Below are 18,145 nucleotides of genomic sequence, written 5' to 3'. Positions count from 1 at the left end.
CAGAGCCTTGAAGTATAGTTGTTTAAGTATCTGCCCAGTTCTGAGTGGTCTTGTGGCGCAGTGTATAGCATCCCTGTCTCTGAGCCAGAAGCTTTGAGTTTGAATTCCACTCCAGAACTTGATGGCCAAAAAAGGTGCTTCTATTATGTGGCCAAACAATTTGAATATTACTCTGCAAATCCTTCCAACAAACATCAGTGGAAGGTTGTGAGATTGGGAAAGAAAATTAGAGCCTCTACCATCACTATTCATAGCTCCAAATGATAATCTTCACTTGGCCTTCTGGATGTCTGCAGGCTAGCCATGGCATCCCCACTCTCAACTTCAGTCCTGGGCCTGCTAATGGGATGTAATGTTGCTGCAGCAACTTTGACTCCTTGCGGGGGGTTGTCGGGGGGAGGTGGTGCTGCTTGGCTCAGTTGACTAAGTGGCCAAGATGGACCCAATTGGTTTAATCCCAATTCTGTCCTGGGTGGAACTGATCGCTGCTTCCTTGCCTGACCCTTGGTGGAGATTGTGGCACTGTGGGTCGGATCTGTGGTTGGATAGAGAAAAAGATGCAGTTACTCTTATTGCAGAGTTGCATATTATTGCAACTCTGCAATAATGCAATTATTGTGTAAGTTGCTCTTATTGCATTATTGCAGAGGCCCAAATTGACCGTGACCTCTCTTTGGGTTAGATGCAGCTGCTACCTCCTAAGTATAAATATTCTACTTGCTGCATTAACCAATTCCTTTTAAGCATACAGTTAATTTCTAACAGGAGGATAAAAATACCATTTGAGTGCAGTTGCACCAAGGAGATTGGGCAAAGTAAAATAAATGTCTCTCAGAATTGCCTGGAAAGAACTTTCTGGAGTGGATTAATTTAACAAGTGCAACAGTCAGATGGGACTTTGATTTAACTCATTTGGAATGGTGCCTCAATCTTGCAATTACATAATGTTACATAGTACTTGCAACACAACAGATAATTTGGGTTATGCTGCATAGGATCTTCCTCCCACACTACGTCTAATATTCTAGTCTTTCCTCATGTTCATTTAGCTTTTCCTTAAATGCACCCATACTAGTTGCCACAACTCAACTTGCTACCACGGGAAATAGCATCCTCATTAGCTAGTGAGTGATTACAATATAAATACATTTTGCCTGAATTCCCTATTGGATTTATTAGTGACTGTTTTACATTTACAGCTCCTATTTTTGGTTTTGCTGGAATATCTAAGTCTACCTTATCAAACTGATTCATAACCTTGAACACCTCTATCAGGCTTTCCTTCAGCTGTCCCTTTTCGGGAGAAAAATACAGGAACAGGGATATACCATTTGGCTGTCCAGCCTGCTCCAGCACTTTCAAGAGACCATGCCGGATCAGCACCCGAACCCCTGACTTCGACCCCCCTATCTCTTCATTTCTTTATTAACCAAAATCTTAGGGGTGATTCTCCCAGCCTGCTGCTCTGCAGTAATAATGCGGCAGGCTGAGAGACATTAGTGGAGGCCATTTAGCAAGCTCCCTGCTAGGTGCCACAGCCTCTGTGCGTTTCCAGCTACTGGAATTCTGGCATCGTCAACTCCATGCAGGAAATCAGAATGCAGTGATTAAAATATGTGGATTGAAATTTAAATCCCATTAGCGGGCCCAGGACTGAAATTAAGAAATCAGGACCGTTGCCGGTCAGACATCTAGAAGGCCAGCAGTGGCTGGGTGGGGGATTGAAGGGCCACTGTTGAGGGTCGTGGGGCTGGCCAGCAATTGAACTGGCCAATGATCAGGAGCGCTGAGTGGACTACTGCGTATTCAGCAATCTGTCAATGCAATGGCACCACCAGCCTCCCCGTTTTATTCCCCACCCCCCCAAAAAAAAGCAGTTTCTGGCGCAGAGCTGATGGAGCCAAATAATTTATCTTGGGAGATGCACAGAAGCCTACCCCATATCCTGAGACTGTGACCCAGTGTCCTAGTCCCCCCCAGCATGAATCCTGCGAAATGGCAGCTGCTGTTTTCTCCTGGCGTGCTGCGCTACTAGAGCAGCGCAGCTGGCTGGGAAGATCACCTGCATTGTGCTCACAGTACTCCGAAATGTAGTTGCCTAGTTATATTGTAACTTCCTTCTTGAATTCCAGTCCTCGAGATTCAAGGGCCAAAATTCCATCAGTATTTTTGACTACTTACGATATTTGCTCGTTGCATTTTAATGCTGTGGATGCATGGATCTCCACACCTCTCCAAATTTCTTTGGAGCTGCAATGTTTCTAGCTTTTTGCCATTTCAAAGGATTCTGTTTTATTTAGGCTCATAGTTGATGATACCACATTTTCCTACAATGAAATTTATTTGCTTAGTCTATTAATATTCTTTAATTTTATGTTTCGCAGAAACTGAAAATAGGAGCAAGAGTAGGCCTTTTGGCTCTTCAAGCTTGCTTTGCCAATTATTATGCTCATGGCTGATCCTCTGTTTTAGCACTTTATTCCTGCATTCATTCGTTCTTCTCTTCAAGAAGTTCAGCCAGGCTCATTGGGCATTACCTATCTTTTACAAATCCATACTTGTTTTCTGATCAACTGAAATTCTTCAAGGTGTTCAGTCATTTTATCCTTAATTATTGATCTTAGTAATTTCCTGACAGGCTAACTGGATTGCAATTCCCTGGATTCCTTTCCTCGCCTTTTTTTAAATAGCTGTGTTTTGTGCAGTTTTCTAATCTGAGGCTCCTAAATAGAAGGAACTTTGAAAATTACAGTTATCAGCCTAGATTATGTGCTCATGTCCCAAAATGTGTTCTAACCTTCAACCTTCTGGTTTATCAGATGAATTGTTGCTGTCCTGACACTGGTATTAATGATAGAAGCAATATGAATTGAAGACTTGAGTGTGCCTGGAGATGATCATGGCTTACTGGTTGAAAAACAGTATCAACTGCGTTCATATTGATATCCTGAATAAATCAGTGATAGGCACTGTCTATTTCAAAAATTAATCCAGCATTTTAATCCTTAATTTTAATATTAGCTGCAAGATTTACAAAATTATTTTTTACTTTTACAGTTAATGTTGGAGAAGATTGTCCTGTATTTGACGGAATGTTTGAGTTTTGTCAGTTATCAACAGGAGGTTCAGTGGGTAAGTTTTGTAAAATTTCTAGGTTTAACTGACATTACGTTTTAATGTGATTTATTGAAAAATTTATTGCAAGTAAAATTTCTACTGAGCGAGTCAAAGAATTTTAATTTTCCTTTTCTACATAGCTGCAGCAGTCAAACTCAATAGACAACAGACTGACATTGCAATCAACTGGGCTGGAGGTCTTCATCATGCCAAGAAATCTGAGGCATCAGGTTTTTGTTATGTCAATGATATTGTTCTCGCCATTCTTGAATTGCTGAAGTAAGTAAAGCAGCTACTGCCTTCTTAAGGGAAATAACTGATTTTATTTGGTTTAGTCTGTATAATTGTGGTCCCACCGTACAAATAATCAGAAATTTCTGTTAAGTAAAATTACTGAAGGGAGAATTAAGCCTAAATAGATGTAATCTGAAATTTTACTTTTAAAATTGCTAGGAAGTGGCAAATATTATATAGCAATACATTAAACGGGATCTGGTTAACTCATTTGGCGAGATAGCTAGTATGTGGTTCAGAATAATGCAAACGGCGTCTGTTCAATTCCTGTTCCAGGCAAGGTAGATTTGGGACCTGTGTCCTCATCCTGCCCCTGAGAGTGCAAAGCAAAGGCAACCCACCACTGATTAAAAATAGCCAAGAAAACAGCTTTTAATTTTGGGTAGCACAGTGGTTAGCACTGCCGCTTTACAGCTCCAGGAACCTGGATTTGATTCCCAGCTTGGGGCACTGTCTGTGTGGAGTTTGCACATTCTCCTTGTGTCTGCGTGGATTTCCTCTGGGTGCTCCAGTTTCCTCCCACAGTCCAAAGATGTGCAGGTTTGTTTGATTGGCCATGCTAAAATTGCCCCTGGGGGGATTAGCGGGTAAATATTTCGGGATATGGGGTAGAGCCTGGGTGGGATTGTGGTCGGTGCAGACTAGATGGGCTAGAAGGCCTCTTTATGCACTGTAGGGTTTCTATGTTTCATCAGCAGACAGTGAGCCAAGAGCCTGCGGTCTCATCAATAACTGTAGCAAATCTTCTAATATCCATTCCCCTTGCCATTAACAACTCCATTCTATTTGCCACCCTAATCATTTGCTGAACCTGCATACTAGCTTTTTATGATTTATGTATCAGGGCTCCCTCTGTGCTTCAGAGTTCTGCAGTTTCTCTCTATTTAAGTAATTTTTTTTTTTATTCTTCTTGCCAAAGTGGACAAGTTCTCATTCTCCCACAATATTCTTGATCTGCCCATTCCATCAAGCGACCTATTCCCTTTGCAAACTCCTTATGTCCACTTCACAACTTACTATCTGACATATCTTTGTATCATCAGCAAATTTAGCTACCTTACGTTCAGTCCCTTCAAACAAGTTATGGATTGCAAATAGTTGAGACTCCAGCACTTGCGAACCCGAAAATGACTTGTTTGTGCCTACTTAAGGCTGGGATGAAAGCGCTTTATCTGAATGCACGAAGCATTCGGAATAAAGTGGATGAGCTGGTGGCGCAGATCGACACAAATGGATACGATCTGGTGGCCATTACAGAGACGTGGCTGCAAGGTGACAGGGACTGGGAGATGAATGTACAGGGCTATCAAGTGTTTAGGAAGGATAGGCAGGAGGAAAGAGGGGGTGGCGTAGCTCTGCTGATTAAGGATAGTATCAAGGTGGTAGCAAGGGATGATATCGAAGCCAAAGAGCAGAACGTGGAATCGTTGTGGGTGGAGATTAGGAACAGCAAAGGGAGGAAGACGCTGGTGGGTGTCGTCTATAGGCCCCCGAATAATGATCTGGAGGTGGGGCGGGCTGTTAACGCGCAAATAAGTGCGGCGTGCAGGAATGGGACGGCAGTAGTTATGGGAGATTTCAATCTGCATATTGAATGGTCGACCCATGTTGGACGAGGTGGGCTCGAGGAGGAGTTCTTGGAATGCTGCCGGGATAATTTCCTTGAACAGTGTGTGTTGGAGCCGACGAGGGAGCGAGCTATCTTGGATCTGGTGCTATGTAATGAGGCGGGTAGAATTAGGGACCTTGCGGTGAAGGATCCTCTTGGAGAGAGTGATCATTGTATGGTGGAGTTTCTGGTGCAGATGGAGGAGGAGAAAGTGGGTTCCCGGACACGCGTCCTTTGTTTGAATAGAGGGGAGTATGGTAGGATGAGAGAAGAATTGGCGAATGTGGACTGGGGGAGTGCGTTGGAAGGTAGGTCTGCTGAGGAGCAGTGGAGGATCTTTAAGGAGATCTTTCTTGGTGCTCAGCAGAAATTTATTCCGATGGTTAAAAAGGACAGTAGGAAGAGAGGTAATAAGCCGTGGATAACGAAGGAGGTGAAGGAAAGTGTTAAATTAAAAGCGGAGGAATTTAGAGTAGCTAAGAGCAGTGGGCGAGAAGAGGATTGGGAAAGGTTTAAATGTCAACAAAGATTGACAAAGAAGTTGATAAAGGAGGGTAGGAGAAGCTATGAAGCTGGGCTAGCACTTAATATAAAAAAGGATAGCAAGAGTTTTTATAAAAATATAAAAAGGAAGAGGCTGGCTAGGGTGAACGTTGGTCCTTTAGAGGATGAGAAAGGGGAGCTAGTGGTAGGGGATGGGGATATGGCTAAGGTCTTGAATAACTTTTTTGTTTCTGTCTTCACGGAGGAGGACGTGAATAATTTGCCGGGTGTTAGCGATGGAAAGGTGGTAGGAATGGAGGGTCTTAATGACATTACTGTTACTAGAGAGGTGGTGCTCGACAGACTGGAGGGGCTGATTGTGGACAAGTCCCCAGGACTGGATGGAATGCGTCCGAGGGTTCTGAAAGAAATGGCGGAGGTGATAGTGGATGCCTTGGTGGTTATTTTCCAGACGTCGCTGGATTCCGGGGAAGTGCCGGAAGATTGGAAAACGGCTAATGTTACGCCGTTGTTTAAGAAGGGTGCCAGGCAAAAGGCGGGGAATTATAGGCCGGTTAGTTTAACGTCTGTGGTAGGTAAAATGTTAGAATCCGTCATTAAGGAGGAAATTGCGAGGCATCTTGAAGGGAATTGCTTGATAGGGCGGACGCAACACGGTTTCATTAAAGGGAAGTCGTGTCTGACAAATTTACTGGAGTTCTATGAGGATGTGTCTAGGGCAGTGGATAGAGGAGAGCCGGTGGATGTGGTCTTTCTGGATTTTCAGAAGGCGTTTGACAAGGTACCTCACAAGAGGTTATTGCAGAAGGTCAGGGGACATGGAGTTGGGGGTAGGGTGTTAGCGTGGATAGAGGATTGGTTGTCAAATAGGAGGTAGAGAGTGGGGGTCAATGGGTGCTATTCGGATTGGCGGTTGGTGACTAGTGGGGTGCCCCAGGGGTCGGTGCTGGGGCCTCAGCTATTTACCATTTATATAGATGATCTGGAGGAGGGAACCGAGTGCAGGGTGTCGAAATTTGCTGATGACACCAAGATTGGGGGAATGGCAAATTGTGCGGAGGGTGTGGAGAGTCTGCAGAAGGATCTAGATAGGCTGGGCGAATGGGCCAGGAAATGGCAAATGGAATTTAATGTTGGCAAGTGTGAGGTGGTCCACTTTGGTAGGAAGAATGGTAGGAAGGACTATTACTTACGTGGCGAAAAACTGCAGCAGGCGACGGTGCAGAGGGACCTCGGGGTCCTTGTGCATGAGTCACAAAAACCCAGCTTGCAGGTGCAGCAGGTGGTCAGGAAGGCGAATGGGATGTTGGCCTTCATAGCGAGGGGGATTGAATATAAAAGTAGGGAGGTCTTGCTGCAGCTGTATAGGGCATTGGTGAGGCCGCAGCTGGAGTACTGTGTGCAGTTTTGGGCGCCGCACCTGCGCAAGGATATTTTGGCCCTGGAGGGAGTGCAGAGGAGGTTTACTAGGCTGATACCGGAGTTGAGGGGATTGAGCTATGAGGAGAGGCTGAATAAACTAGGCTTGTACTCGTTAGAGTTTAGAAGAATGAGGGGAGATCTCATTGAGACGTATAAGATGATGAATGGGATGGATAGGATAGAGGTGGAGAGACTCTTCCCGCTCAAAAAAGACAGTAGGACTAGGGGGCACAGCCTCAAGATAAAGGGGAGGCGGTTTAGAACGGAGTTGAGGAGGAACTTCTTCACTCAAAGGGTGGTGAATCTCTGGAATTCTCTGCCCGTTGAAGTGGTGGAGGCTGCCTCGCTAAATATTTTTAAGAAGCGGGTTGATGGGTTCTTGATAAGAGAGGGGATTAAGGGTTATGGGGAGAGGGCGGGAAAGTGGAACTGAGCCACGACAGATCAGCCATGATCTTATTGAATGGCGGGGCAGGCTCGAAGGGCTAGATGGCCTACTCCTGCTCCTATTTCTTATGTTCTTATGTTCTTTGATTTCTGTTACCTAATCAACCTTCTATTAATGCTAATATGTTGCCCCTACACTTTGAGCTCTTATTTTGCATATCAACCTTTTGGTGATGTACCTTGTCAAATGCCTTCTAGAAATCTAAGTACAGCACATCCACAAGTCCCCCTTTATCTGCATTGCTTGTCACTTCCTGAAAGAACTTCAATAAATCAGTTGAATGTGAATTCCTTTTCACCAAACCATGTTGACCTTGCCTGATTGTATTGAGATTTTCTAAATGCCTCACTATAATCTCGTTAATAATAGCTTCTAGCAATTTCCCTATGACATTTGTTAAGCTAACACGTCTGTAGTTTCCTGCTTTCTGTCTTCCTGTCTTGAATGGAAGACTCTCTCTTGCTCTTTACTCATCTGCTGAAATCTTTCCAGAACCTAGGGAACTTTGGAAAATTAAAACCAATGCATCTAATATCTCAGTGACTTCTTTTAAGACTCTAGGATGAAGACCATCAGGACCTGGGGACCTGTCAGATATTAGTTCCAGTAGCTATCTTAGTGCTCATTCCCTGGTGATTGCTATTATTTCAAGTTCCTCGCTCTCTTTTACTTCCTGAGTCACCATCTGGGATTTATATCCTCTAAAGTGAAGATAGGTACAAAATTATCTGTTCAATTCATCTGCCGTTTCTTTATTTTCATTATTTGATTTGAATTGCTATTGTTACATCTATTGGTGTACAGTGAGAAGTATTGTTTCTTGTCTGCTATGCAGCCAGAGCATACTGTTCACCGAGAAGGAAAAGAGTGCAGAATGTAGTATAGCAGTCATAGCTAGGGTGTAGAGAAAAATCAACTTAATGCAAGGTAGCCTGACAACACCACCAGAGTGGGTTGGATCTCAAACAGTGACAAGATGGAGTACAAGGAAGAGATAGAGAAACTGGTGCGCTGACAGTAATCTCTCCCTGAATGTCAACAAAACGAAGGAGATAGTCATCAACTTCAGGAAGCGTAAAGAAGAACATGCCCCTGTCCATATCAATAGAGACAAAGTAGAAATGATTGAGAGCTTCAAGTTTTTAGGTATCCAGAGCACCAACAACCTGTCCTGGTCCCTCCATGCTGACGCTATAGTTAAGGTATGGCTGCTGCTCCGTCCAATACTGCAAGGGTTGTGAACGAAGCCCAATCTATTGCTCAAACCAGCCAGCCAGCCAGGCCCCCCCCCCCCGACACTCTGCATTTCCTGCTGCAGCGGAAAAGTAACCAGTATAATTAAGGACCCCATGCACCCCCAACAAGCTCTCACCTTCTTCCGTTGAGGAAACGATACTAAAGTCTGACGACATACACCAACTGACCAAGAACTGTTTCTTCCCTGCTGCCATCAGACTTCTGAATGGACTACCTCGCATTAAGTTGATTTTTCTCTACGTCCTAGCTATGATTGTAACGCTATGATTCTATACCACATTCAGCACTCTCTCCTTTCTTTCTCTATGAATGTTACACTTTGCCTATATAACGTGCAAGAAACAATACTTTTCACTGTATACTAATACATGTGACAATAATAAATCAAATCAAATTTACCATAGTCAATCCATCCAACCTGCACATCTTTAGATTTCTCATTCTCTTACTAGCATTTCTAGCTAGCTTGCTCTAGTACTCTTAATTTCCCCCCCCCCTTAATAATCTTTTAATCGCTCTTTGCAATTGTTTGTATTCTATTCGGCCTTCCAACCTGCACTGATTTTGGTGGAATTGTATACTTTTTCTTCCAATTTGATACTATTTTTTAACTTTCTTGATTAGAGTTAGTTAGTGGTGGAGGCAATGAATGTTTAAACTGATGGATGGGGTGCTGATCAAGCAAGCTCCTTTGTCTTGGAAATTGTTGACCTTATTGACTGCTGTTGGATCTACACTCATGCAAGCAAAAGGAGAGCCTTGTCAATGGTGGGCAGGCTTTGGAGAGAAAGTATATGAGTTACTCGTCCGGAATTTCCAACCTCTGACTTGCCTTTTTAATCATTGTATTCAAATGGCTGATCCAGTTCAGTTTTTGGTCAGTGGTAACTCCCAGTATATTGATATTGGAGAACTCAATGATGGTAATGTCTTTGAAGAACAAAGAGAAATGGTTAGATCCTCTGTTTATGGCGATGGTGCTGTGGAGTATTTGTGTGGCATAGGTGTTGCTTGCTACTTATTGCATATCTATGCATTGTAGCTTTTTCAGCTAAATAAAAGCTTAGGAACATCAGTTTTCTAGTTCACTCCCTATGGCAATATCTTGACAAATCAGGGTCCATTTGCCAACCAAGCAACATTCTCTCATGCAGTACAAATTATTGTTCCCTTTACAATTGGTATTCTTGCAAATCTATTCTGACAAGTGTAAGATGAAAAGCTTCAATAACGTGCCCCTTTTTTCAGTAATACTCAAATTCTGTACAAAGTTAACAGTGAGCCTGGGTGGGACCCAGATTGTTTTACTGAGAAGAAAGTGCAAAGTGTTTATACTTGAAGAGAGTAACCTCGGTGCTAATAGTGGTTCAAGCATGAATCTCCAAAGTCCCAAGAAAGTGTTCAGAACATGTAGTTGTACACAATTGTGCTTAAAACTGCCCATTTAATTCCAAGATAGGAGACAGTTGGGATCTCGAGGATAGCTAATCACAAGGTCCATATGAGTCACGTCATCATGGAGGTGGAATTTCAGAAAGGAAAAGCTTAAGTTATCCTGAAAATCTCGGGCAAGGTTAGCATGCCAAGATCAGAGGAGGGAGAGCAGCTATAGGAAGCAAGTCATTATGATTCACCACAGAAGCATACAAGTGGGAGCTCTCACAAACAGTGAAAAGACCAAATCCATGATGAGTTAAAATGAGGCAGGAAGACTGGCCTAGCTTATGCTCGTGGAAGAATCACCGGGGGGAAACTGCCTTGTGAAAGACAGTTCTGAGTTTAAAAATTCCCAGGCTGAGAAAGGAAAACAACAGAGATGCACCTTCTAAGAATCACCTAAGACTGGTTCCGGGAGAATTGAACGTCTGTTTAACACACAGTATAAAGTATATCTCTGAACTGTTTTTGGTTGTGCAAGAAGACAAAGGTGGCCTGGTGATTTAAAGTATAAATTGCCTACAAAGATAGTGTTTAGTCAATAGTGCTATTAGTCATATCATTCTTTCAGACATTTGCTGGTAGCTTATATTTCTTTTTAAAGGTTATTAGTGTCTACAGAAAAAATTCTACAGAGATCCTAACAATCTGTTTCATGCAAATGAATGGCTTGTTAAGACATTTGAATAGACAGTTAGGAGTCAACCACATTGCTGTTGGTCTCAAGTTGCAAGTCGGCTCGCAGATTTCCTCCGCTGAATGAATTGATTTGATGTGATTTATTATTATCATATGTATTAGAATACTGTGAAAAGTGTTGTTCCTTACGTGCTTTACAGACAAAAACATTCCATTCATAGATTACATAGAGGAGAAGGGAAGGAGAGATTCAGAATATAGTTCTGCAGTTACATATAGGGGAAGATAAAGATCAGCTTTATATGTAATAGGTCCATTCAAAAGACTAATGGCAGCAGGGAAGAAGCTGTTCTTGAGTCGGTTGGTACATGCCCTCAGACTTTTGTCTTTTTCCCAACATCAGTGAACAAAAGAGATTTGATGACAATTGAGTAGTTTCATGATCATTATTACTGAGAGTAGCATTTCATTAGATTTATTAATTAATGGACTATAAATTCCCCTAGCTAGTGTTTTGGGATTTAAACTCATGTTTCTGGAGCATTAGTTTGGATCTCTGGACTACTACTCCAGTAACATTATCATTCTACTACCATTCCTTCAAAGCAACCATGAGGGCTCTGTGTTTCTATCCAAATCCTACTCCCCCAGTCTCCCTGTGGTCCTAACTCTTGGTGCTCATTTATCTTAAATAATACCTCCAGTACAGGTCATGATAATATCCCTCTTACTTTTAACCAGTTCATGACTTACCTCCGCCACACTCTTTGTGAATATTGAAACAAAGTATTTGTTAGATAGCCTTGTCAATTTATGTTTATTTTCTCTGCTTCAAACTCATATTTAACAATTCTCTTTTCACTGATGCATTTTTATACAATATTGTTCTTTCTAATATTGAGATTTTGCTTTCATATTTCCTCTTTATTCTTCTTATCCTTCTGCTAACTTTTTCTTTTTTTGTGTAATCTCTGATTTTTATGTCTACAATTCCCATAGGCCTTCCTCAATTTTAGTTTATTTCTAACCTCTTTATTTATTCACAGCATCCTGAAACTTGAAGTCGTCTCCTTTTTTAATGGTATGTATTTGTCCTGCAGCTTTCAGTCTTTTTAAAACTGTCCTATTGGTAATCAACATTCCTGTGTGTCAATTTCTCCTTCTGTCTCACCTCAGCAAGCTCACTCCTCATCTTACCAAAATCTGTCTGTTCCAATCTGGCGTTACTGTACTAACCTTTTTCCTTTCCATTTAGTTATTCGCTGTATCACGTTATGACAACTCCCTAGCTGCTTACCCACATGTAACTCACCTTTCTGATCCATTTTGTTACTCACTAGCAATGCCTGTCCCTCATAGACATATGAATGCAATGCTTGAAGGAGGAATCTTATGCATACTTTAGAAATCCCATTCCCTTTTCTTTGGTTAGTCCCTCTGTTCTAGTGATTGAGCAGGAAATTAAAACCTTGTAGGATGATAATTTGTTCCTCCTTTTCTTTCTAATATGTCTGTATATTTCCTCTTCATTTCCCTCCTCACAGTTGGGGTGGGTGGGATGGTGTGGGCTGGGGAGATCATAATGCAGCCTAACCAACATAACGTGTTTTATTTCACTGATATCTTAACCACATTGACTCAGTGCTTCCTTTGTGCATACATCACTTCAATTTTGAACCGCTGCACTGTCAGAAATGGTTCCTTTCAAATGTAATGTTAAATCTGTACGCCCACTTGTGTGAACTTAAAACATTCCATGTAAATAGCTGAAGAGCAGCAGAGTTGCCCAGGGTGCCCATTCATTATTTATCTCTGAGCTGAGATCTACAGCAGATGATACAAGAGCTAACTACTGCTAATTATGGCAATCTTAAATGGAAATGTTGGTAATATTCTGGAGGTCTGGCAGCATCGTGGAGAATATAAAAAGGTTAATATTTGACCTGAAAAGTTAATTCTATTTTTCTCTCCACAGATGTTGCCAGGTCCACAGAATCTTTTCAGCATTTTCTGTTTTTTATCTAGTGCACATGATTGATCCGTTTATTTCTTTCTGTTTGTGGGACTATGTTGTGTACAAATTAGTTGACTCATTCCCTTTTATTACTACAGTGACTGCAGTTCAACAAAATAGATTATCTGTAAAACATTTTAGGACATCCTGTGATCATGAGATGTGCTATATAAATGCAAGTTCACGTTTTTCTTTATTAGTCCTGTCCATAACACACACTCCTTTTTTCATTTTTATCCTACCTGTTGTGCCCTCCAAAAAAAATTGAAACCCACTGTTTATTTCCCATTCTGTACAGTTTGAAACCAAGTTTCTGTTATTCTATTAAATTGAGTTGCTTCTAATTTCTCTGGCTGTATTGTTATCGTGTTACAGTAATCACCAAGCCAGGCAATAGCTTCCACAGTGACTAAACGGAGCTCTCTGAGCCCTCTGCTGAACTTCGGCAGGAGGTAGTCTTCAATTATGAGAGTCACCAATGAAAGTGCACCACAGTTGCAGTCTCTGCCAAACCCCATTTGTGGTGCAGAAAACGCCTTGGCCAGTGCAAAAATGGTTGCGAAGTGCCCAATGCTGGTGTGGCAGGTTTAAGCTGGGTTGGCAGAGTGTGAAGCCTCTCTGGTTTCTCAACTTTATCTGGTTTATTTCCCACTTTGCAATTCACGCATTTCATCTTTTTATTCCTCATATTTAATGCTACTTTTCTTTTATTGGCCCAAATTCACGCCCCTCGTTCCTTTATTTCAGTTGTTTCCTTGTTCATAACACTTTTCATTTTGGGCCTTAGTCTCTTTGCTTTCTTTAGTATGCTATTCTTTCGGCTGAATTTTTTTATTTTTATATTTATTATTCTAATTAAATCAATTCTGCATTTCATTCTTCCCTTTTCAAGTTGCTTTACCCTACTACATTTTCTTTCTAATTTCGATAACTCTTTACTTTCCTATGTATGCATTTTGCAATTTTATGTATGTAACTGGTGGCTGATCTACCACTACTTTTTGTGCCCTCTCTGAGGTAGAATTTCGCCTTTGATACACTAATTTCCATTTGCCTAGTATTCTGTTGTGGAAGTACCATTTTGGCTGGTTTCCATTATTCTGGTATCAATTCACTTTGTGCTTTCTTCTTGACCTGGCATCCTGGGAGGCAAACGGCAAAATTCTTAACAGTGATATCGGGAAACTGATTTCAGAAGAACTGCAGCGGAAATTCTGCTTCAAGCCCATATTCACTGAATGCCAGCAGTTTTAAAGTACAAACAGTAATGCAGAATATTCATTTAGTGGGTGGGAAAAAACCCATCTTCATGGGCTTCCTCCTAAATGCCTTAAGTTTTGCTGTGATTTAAAGTGATGACAGTGTCCCTATTGAACATTTCATTTAGAGAAAACACAGTTCTAAATGTAGTGGTTTCTACTTCCACAGATATCATCAGCGAGTTTTGTATATTGATATTGACATCCACCATGGAGATGGTGTGGAAGAGGCTTTTTATACAACAGATCGAGTGATGACTGTTTCATTCCATAAATATGGTGAATATTTCCCAGGCACAGGTGACCTTCGGGTGAGTGGTTGCTTCAGTAACAGAGATGTTTGTAAACACAAGTTTTGATTTAAAAGCTAAATTATTTTAATAACTTGAAACTATTCAAATGGCCATCTGAAAAAGACGAAGACATTGTGCATGGTTACAAACCACAACTGATTCGAAGATTGTGTTTGGCCAGTGTTGTTGCTTGGTGTCTTAAAACAATATTTTATTTTCTGTCTTTCAAACCTGATGTTAATTTTTAGAGAATTCTTGCTTGTTTTTGTTCTAAACTAACATTGAAAAAGTTAAACAAGGAACAAACTGCAGAGAAACTTTGGACTTTGTTCAACCCCTCCCCCTAGAAGCGAAGTGCTCCATACCAGCCTGTCCGCAGCTGTAACATGCTGCGGGCTAACTGAGTTGTCTAGCAGTGGGGTTTTAGGGAGCTGCCAGTCAATCAGATTGGTTGGCACTCCATCAATCCCAGCAGTGCCAGGGACACGGTCCAATGGATCCCAGAGTACAGTCGGTGTGAGATATTAGGTGGGGAGTGGGCCAAGGGTTGGTACAATTTGGAGAGCAGGTAGGCACCCTCTCCATGCACAAAGACCACCTGTACAGATGGTACCCGCTCATTTCCTTCCCACTCTTTTAAATCCTTTCAACAAAATGAGTCTGTTCATTCCCACCTGACTGCCTTTGCCAACCATATTACAATATGGGGAACATATTATCGGGGTCATTTGGCTTGTTAACAAGCTCAGTTGACCCTTGATTGTTTATTTACGTACCGGCCACCTAACATGTTATGGGGATGAGCTTGGGAATGGGTGGGAAATGGAAAGATGATGGGTTGGGTCCTTCACCTATTTCCCTTGCCCCCTTCTCTAATGAAAATATGCCTGGCATAAAAATCCAGCCCTTTGTTTATCGCACAATCTGATTTGGTGATTCGCTTCTAAAGAAATGGCAAGGTAATAAATAATCATTCAAAAAAGCCATTCAACAGCTTTGGTTTTGTTCCATTTAATGCTGAAATAAATAAGATAGGGTTAATGTATAAAATGTGCCATACTTTTAGCTGTGATTTACATAATAATAAAGAGCCTTTTCCTTTCACTGTGTGTGGGATTGTTGTCTTGATTTACGTTACTGGCCAGATGTCTTAGATTCAGTTGCAGTCTGCAGTTATGATGGCCCAGCAGGTTATGTTGTAGTGATGTATTCAGCCAGATGGTGAAATGGTATAGCAGCTGGTATTTTTTTCCTTGTTTAAAAAATGAAGAAACTCAATTATCTGAGGACATTTTCAACCTGGCAGCTTGGAAAGATTTTGAATTTGAGTTCAAGACCTGAAAGACATTATTCTAACCTGCTGTGCCTAAATGGAGCTTTTATTAGCCAATGACTGCAATCCTTTTAAAGAAAATAATTAGCTGAGAAATGTCTAGGAGAAAACAGGTACCTTCATGGTTTGACCCTCTGAAAAGTGGTAAGATTGTCACTCATTAGCATAAGAACTTAACAATCAACAGGGATAAATGTGTTTTGATTTCCAGTGATCCAGAGATAAAATTTATTGTGCAAGTTGCAAACCCAGGAAAGATCTAAGTGGCAATCTGAAGCCATAAACATCTGAAAATATAGTGTTGTGGTACAGATATTCCCTGCACCAAAAGTAATATTTGTGTAGTATTCAGTAATTATTGTGCCTCAAAATTGGCTCTGAATTTTTTTTTGTCATGTATGTATAGGATATAGGAGCAGGGAAAGGTAAATATTATGCTGTGAACTTTCCGCTGCGAGATGGAATTGATGATGAATCTTATGAGCAGATATTTAAGCCAGTAAGTATTCTAAATATTATTTTCCTCATTTAGTAATTATTTAAGCTTGACTGTAATAATTGTGCAACACTTTATGAAATATAACAGTTTTATATGAACTACTGTCAGTTTTATTAAAAAAGTTCTTCATGGGTATGGCAAAATAAATAAAATAATCCTATCTTGTGTCACATTTTTAATGCAGATTTTGACCAAGGTAATGGAAATGTACCAGCCCAGTGCAGTTGTATTACAGTGTGGAGCTGATTCTTTGTCAGGAGACAGACTTGGATGTTTTAACCTCACACTAAAAGGTATAAGCAAGTGTGTCATAGTGAATTATAATACATTATTGAAAAGCCTATGATGTGTTCTGATATTTTATAGATGAGGCTGTTGTAAATTTGTTATTGTTTGGTAAAACAGGTCATGCTAAATGTGTGGAATTCATGAAGACCTTCAACCTGCCCTTACTGATGCTGGGAGGCGGAGGCTACACAATCCGAAATGTTGCTCGCTGCTGGACATACGAGACCGCTGTAGCTTTGGATACAGAGATTCCGAATGGTAATTACTTTTTACAAATAAAGTTTTGGTAGTCTATACTTAAGGCCTGCAACCTTTAAAAACACAACTAAGCTTTCTGCTCAGTTGCTGCCTTACAGTGCAAAGGACCCCTGGGTTTGATTCTTGGCATGGGTCGCTGTGCGTATGGAGTCTGCACGTTCTCCCTGTATCTGTGGATTTCTTCCCGATGCTCTGGTTTCCTCCCACATTCCATGCTAAATTTTCCATCATAAGAACATAAGAAATAGGAGCAGGAGTAGGCCATCTAGCCCCTCGAGCCTGCCCCGCCATTCAGTAAGATCATGGCTGATCTGAAGTGGATCAGTTCCACTTTCCCGCTTTCTCCCCATAACCCTTAATTCCCCTGTCTATCAGAAACCTGTCTACCCGTGACTTAAATACATTCAGCGAGGTAGCCTCCACCACTTCACCGGGCAGAGAATTCCAGAGATTCACCACTCTTTGAGTGAAGAAGTTCCTCCTCAACTCCGATCTAAACTGCACCCCCCTTATCTTGAGGCTGTGCCCTCTAGTCCTGCTATCCTTTCTAAGTGGGAAGAATCTCTTTACCTCTACCCTATCTATCCCCTTCATTATCTTTCATGTGTCTATAAGATCCCCCCTCAGCCTTCTAAACTCCAACGAGTACAGACCCAGACTATTCAATCTCCCTTTATAGGCTAACCCCCTCATCTCCAGTATCAGCCTAGTGAACCTTCTCTGCACTCCCTCCAAGGCCAATATATCCTTCCGCAAGTGCGGCAACCAAAACTACACACAGTACTCCAGCTGCGGCCTCATCAGTTCCCTGTACACTTGTAGCAAGACCTTCCTGCTTTTATATTCTATCCTCCTCGCTATAAAGGCCAACATTCCATTTGCCTTCTTGATCACCTGCTGCACCTGCAAAACTGGGTTTTTGCGATTCGTGCACAAGGACCCCCAGGTCCCTCCTCACCGTAGCATGCTGCAGCTTTTCACCTTTTAAATAATAATCCCTCCTACTATTATTTCTACCAAAGTGAATAACCTCACACTTGCTAACATTATACTCCACCTGCCAGGTCCTTGCCCACTCACTCAGCCTATCCAGATCTTTCCACACCCTTCACGCAATTTACTTTTCCACTCATCTTTGTGTCATCAGCAAATCAGTTACCCTACACTCAGCCACCTCCTCCAGATCATCTATGTAAATGGTAAACAGTTGAGGCCCCAGCACTGATCCCTGCGGCACTCCACTAGTCACCAACTGCCAACCAGAGTAGCACCCATCGATTCCAACTCTCTGCTTCCTGTTAGACAGCCAATCCTCTATCCATGCTAACACCTTACTCCCAACTCCATGCACCCTAACCTTTTGCAGCAACCTTTTGTGAGGCACCTTATCAAACACCTTTTGGAAATCTAAAAACACCACATCCACCGGTTCCCCTCTGTCTACCGCACTAGTCACATCCTCATAGAAATCCAA

The 18,145-nt window shown here is 41.7% G+C and overlaps 1 protein-coding gene across 2 annotated transcripts in view; it reads left to right on the top strand.

Moving 5' to 3' along the window:
- The window catches only part of LOC145345041 (histone deacetylase 2), a 54,170-nt gene that overhangs the window by 23,202 nt on the left and 12,823 nt on the right, over positions 1 to 18,145 (top strand). For both annotated transcript variants that reach the window (XM_080192573.1, XM_080192574.1), the window contains 6 exons: positions 3,058 to 3,132; positions 3,258 to 3,396; positions 14,170 to 14,311; positions 16,033 to 16,125; positions 16,310 to 16,418; positions 16,531 to 16,671. In XM_080192573.1, the coding sequence (XP_080048699.1) occupies positions 3,058 to 3,132; positions 3,258 to 3,396; positions 14,170 to 14,311; positions 16,033 to 16,125; positions 16,310 to 16,418; positions 16,531 to 16,671 (699 nt within the window). The remainder of the gene's footprint in view (positions 1 to 3,057; positions 3,133 to 3,257; positions 3,397 to 14,169; positions 14,312 to 16,032; positions 16,126 to 16,309; positions 16,419 to 16,530; positions 16,672 to 18,145) is intronic.

Source organism: Carcharhinus amblyrhynchos, chromosome 7 (genome assembly GCF_965287045.1).
Source record: "Carcharhinus amblyrhynchos chromosome 7, sCarAmb.v2.hapA, whole genome shotgun sequence".
NCBI lineage: Eukaryota > Metazoa > Chordata > Chondrichthyes > Carcharhiniformes > Carcharhinidae > Carcharhinus > Carcharhinus amblyrhynchos.
This window is presented reverse-complemented; position numbering and strand designations above follow the sequence as displayed.